Genomic DNA, 4,096 nt, shown 5'->3' with positions numbered 1-4,096 from the left:
AATTCAATTAGAATATTTATTTTATTCATTGGTTGATGTCAGTTTATCACGTGTTCTTTTAATCTGGCCAATTAAATTGAATATTTGTTGGTTAATCTAAAACCGGATGGCGATAGATTAATATTTGCTTCACACATCAATCAACACATAGTTAAATTGACTAGAAATAGTATTCGATTTCAGTGTGCGACTTTAGGTTGAAAAACTGGAATTTCACAGCGATCTTATGCGATTGAATCTAATTAAATTCAGTTAGGAATAATTGGACTGTTAGATTTAATTAGGTTTATTAATTCGAGGAATCGTTTAATAAATAATTTTGGGAATTCCGTCGTGAATTAAATAATTAATTTAATGAATATGAATTTGACACGTAGATTATAAGTTGTCTCGGTACCGTTGTGTGCCTTAGTCGTTTTTAAATAATTTGAATTTTCTTCTAAATTAATAGTTTGGATTAGTTTTGCTTTAGTTAATTTATTTAAATTGTTTAATTTAGTTTTGATTAATCTATCTCCCATAATTTGAACTTTATTAGCCTAAATTAGGAAAAATAATTCATATTCTAGTAATTAAACATCGATCTCTGTGGGTACGATACCTGGACTCATCTCCAAATACTATTACTTGACCTAGTCCGCTTGCTAGATTTATTCCCAACCGAAATCGTCGGTCAAGTTTTTGGCGCCATTGCCGGGGATTGAATTGTTTAATATTAGGATTTATTATTTTCTTGATATTTGGTTTTTATTTAATTTTGTTGATTTTACGCATATTCGTACGTTTAAAGTTTGCTTATTTATTTTCTGGGATTATCTTACTGTGCATGAGCCATGCTAAAGGAAGGACAGAATTGGAAGCCATTTGATCCAGAGATTGAGAATACTTTTCGACGGAGACGTAGAGCACAAAGGGAGAAATCCTCAGACTTTGACGTGGAAGAACAATTAAAACAAGAGGAGAAAGTTGAAACAGCGGAGATTGAAGCAATGGAGAACGAGGAGGATGATCGCACTGTCTATGATCTCACTATACAAACCACTGGAGGTTATGGTTCTAGCATTACTCGTCCTACTGTGGAAGCAAATAATTTTGAGTTGAAACCATCCATCATTCAAATGATACAATATCAAGTGAGATTTGGAGGATCGCAGACCGAGGATCCTAATGCACATCTGGAGGGATTTCTATCTATCTGCGACACAATCAAATTCAATGAAGTGAGCACGGATGCCATAAGATTGAGACTATTCCCTCTCTTTGCTTGGTGAAGCAGCAGAATGGCTTAGAGATCTACCAGCTGGCTCTATTACTACATGGAATGGTTTGGTGGAAATGTTCATGAATCAATATTTTCCACCCACCAAGCTAGCACAACAGCGTATGGATATTTCATCTTTTCGCCAGAAGGATGGGGAGACATTACATACAGCTTGGGGAAGATTTAGAAAGATGTTGAGGAGGTGTCCTCAACATGGTTTCTCTTTATCTGAACAAGTTCAGATTTTCTATAACGGAGTAGATCCTTCTGTGCGTTCCATGCTAGATGCGGCAGCCAATGGTAGCTTATACAGGAAGACTCCACGAGTTGCACTTGAAATAATTTCAAATATGGATGAAAATAGTGCAGGTTGGACAGATATTAAATGAGAAAAGAGGGCTAGAGTTCTTGAAATAGGATGTGTTGAATGCACTTACTGCTAAGATTGATGGGTTGGCCCATCAATTCTCTCAGCTGAAATCAAATCAAGCAAATTAGGTCCAATGAATATTCATCGAGGAACAACCCATCTTTGATGAAGAAGCAGTGAATTTTGTGGGGAATCAATGGAGACATCAATCCAATCCATACAGTTCCACATACAATCCAGGATGGAAGAATCACCCTAATTTGTCTTGGAAGAATACAGAGAATTCCCTTAATCCAACACATATTCCTCCACTGCCCATTCCTCGACAAGTGAGACAACAAGGATTATTGGTACCTACAGCACCTCCAGGATTCAAGCAAGAAGATCAAAGACCAATTTATGAGGATTTTATGATGAAACATGTTGTGGGAATGGAGACGAGACTGCAGAATCATGACGCTATCTTGCGAAGGTTGGATGCTCAAATGGGTCAAATAGCCAATCAATTAGCAAATCGGCCCCTTGGAACACTACCAAGTGATACCGAGAAAAATCCGAAAGGAGTGAATGCAGTGAGTACAGTGATCAAGGCCGAGGAAGAGGAACCAAAGAGGCAGAATTCTACAGATATGGAGGCAAAGAATGATGGAGGAATGAAACCAAAAATAGAAGAAGCTAAGGAACAGAACCCTCAGACTACACGGAAGACAGATAAGAAAGGTAAGGAATTTGATTCTAATGATAATATTGATATTAATACACTTCCTTTTCCTCAAAGAGCAAGGCAACTACAATTGGATCAACAATTTTCGAAATTTCTTGATGTTTTTAAGAAATTGCACATAAATATTCCTTTTGTAGAGGCTTTGGCTAAAATTCCTTCTTATGCTAAATTCTTGAAAGATATTTTGACTAAAAAGAGGAAACTTAGTTGATTTTGAAACTGTTAAGCTTTCTGATGAATGTTCAGCTATTTTGCAAATAAATTACCTCCAAAGCTTAAGGATCCAGGTAGTTTCTCCATTCCTTGCACTATAGGTAATTCTAATTTTAACAAAGCATTGTGTGATCTTGGTGCTAGCATAAATCTTATGCCTTATTCCTGCTTTGAGAAATTGGGGATTGGAGAAGTTAAACCAACCACTATTTCCCTTCAACTTGCTGATAGGTCTATTAAATATCCTAGAGGGGTTATAGGGGATGTCTTGGTTAAGGTTGATAAATTTATATTTTCAGTTGACTTTGTTGTGCTAGACATGGAGGAGGATCGTGAGATCCCCCTAATTTTAGGTCGTCCTTTCTAAGCTACTGGAAGAGCTCTTATAGATGTGCAAAAAGGTGAGTTAGTTTTGAGGTTGAATGATGAGAAGGTAACTTTTAATGTCTTTCGTAGTATGAAATATCCTAGATCTTCTGATTGTTATAGAATAGATGCTATTGATGATATTGTTGAGTGTAGTGTGCAGGATACTTTGATTGAAGACCCACTGGAAAAGCTTTTGGTGAACCCAAAGTCCACGGAATCAGACAGAGAAGAGGTGGAGGAATGTATGAACTATTTGGAGGGATCAAAGCCTTTGCCAAGATCGTTGAATTCGAAGATTGGGGAGCTGGGGCATATTCCAAAATCACTTAAACCTTCCATAGAAGAAGCCCCATTCCTCGAGCTCAAACCACTTCCTCCTCATTTAAAATATTTATTTTTGAAGGAAGAAGATAAACTGCCAGTAATTTTTTCTTCTTCCTTGACAGGTGATGAGGAAGATAAGCTCTTGAGAGTGCTGAAGGATCACATATATGCCATTGGATGGAGCATAGCTGACATCAAGGGAATAAATCCATCCATGTGCATGCACAAAATTTTAATGGAGAAGGAGCACTCTCCCACCACTCAACCACATATGAGATTGAATCCAGCTATGCAAGAGGTCGTCAAAAAGGAGGTAATCAAACTCCTTGATGCATGTATGATCTTTCCTATATCCGATAGCAAGTGGGTAAGTCCTGTACATGTTGTTCCTAAGAAAGGGGGAATCACTGTTGTTGAAAATGAAAATAACGAATTAATCCCCACTAGAACTGTGACTGGGTGGCGTGTTTGTATTGATTATCGCAAATTGAATGATGCCACAAGAAAAGATCACTTCCCCTTACCTTTTGTTGATCAACTGTTAGAGCGTTTGGCAGGTCATGCTTTCTATTGTTTTTTAGATGGTTATTCTAGATATATGCAAATCCCAATAGACCCCGAAGATCAACATAAGACAACTTTTACTTGTCCATACGGTACATTTGCTTATAAAAGAATGCCATTTGGTTTGTATAATGCTCCTGCTACTTTTCAACGTTGTATGATGTCGATTTTTCATGATATGGTTGAAAAGTATATTGAGGTCTTCATGGATGACTTTTCTGTTTTTGGTTCTTCTTTCGACTCCATGTTTGGTGAATTTGTCAAAAGTGCT

The 4,096-nt window shown here is 37.1% G+C and overlaps 1 protein-coding gene across 1 annotated transcript; it reads left to right on the top strand.

Moving 5' to 3' along the window:
* Positions 1-1,383: 1,383 nt before the first annotated feature.
* LOC142541916 (uncharacterized) lies at positions 1,384-2,935 on the top strand. Its single transcript, XM_075648365.1, has 3 exons — positions 1,384-1,630; positions 1,872-2,415; positions 2,602-2,935. Exons 1-3 carry the CDS (start codon positions 1,384-1,386, stop codon positions 2,933-2,935), a joined length of 1,125 nt encoding a protein of 374 aa, XP_075504480.1.
* The last annotated feature ends 1,161 nt before the right edge of the window (positions 2,936-4,096 follow it).

This window comes from Primulina tabacum, chromosome 4 (assembly GCF_025594145.1).
Source record: "Primulina tabacum isolate GXHZ01 chromosome 4, ASM2559414v2, whole genome shotgun sequence".
Classification (NCBI taxonomy): domain Eukaryota; kingdom Viridiplantae; phylum Streptophyta; class Magnoliopsida; order Lamiales; family Gesneriaceae; genus Primulina; species Primulina tabacum.
The sequence above is the reverse complement of the archived record's forward strand: the minus strand, read 5'-3'. Positions and strand labels throughout refer to the sequence as shown.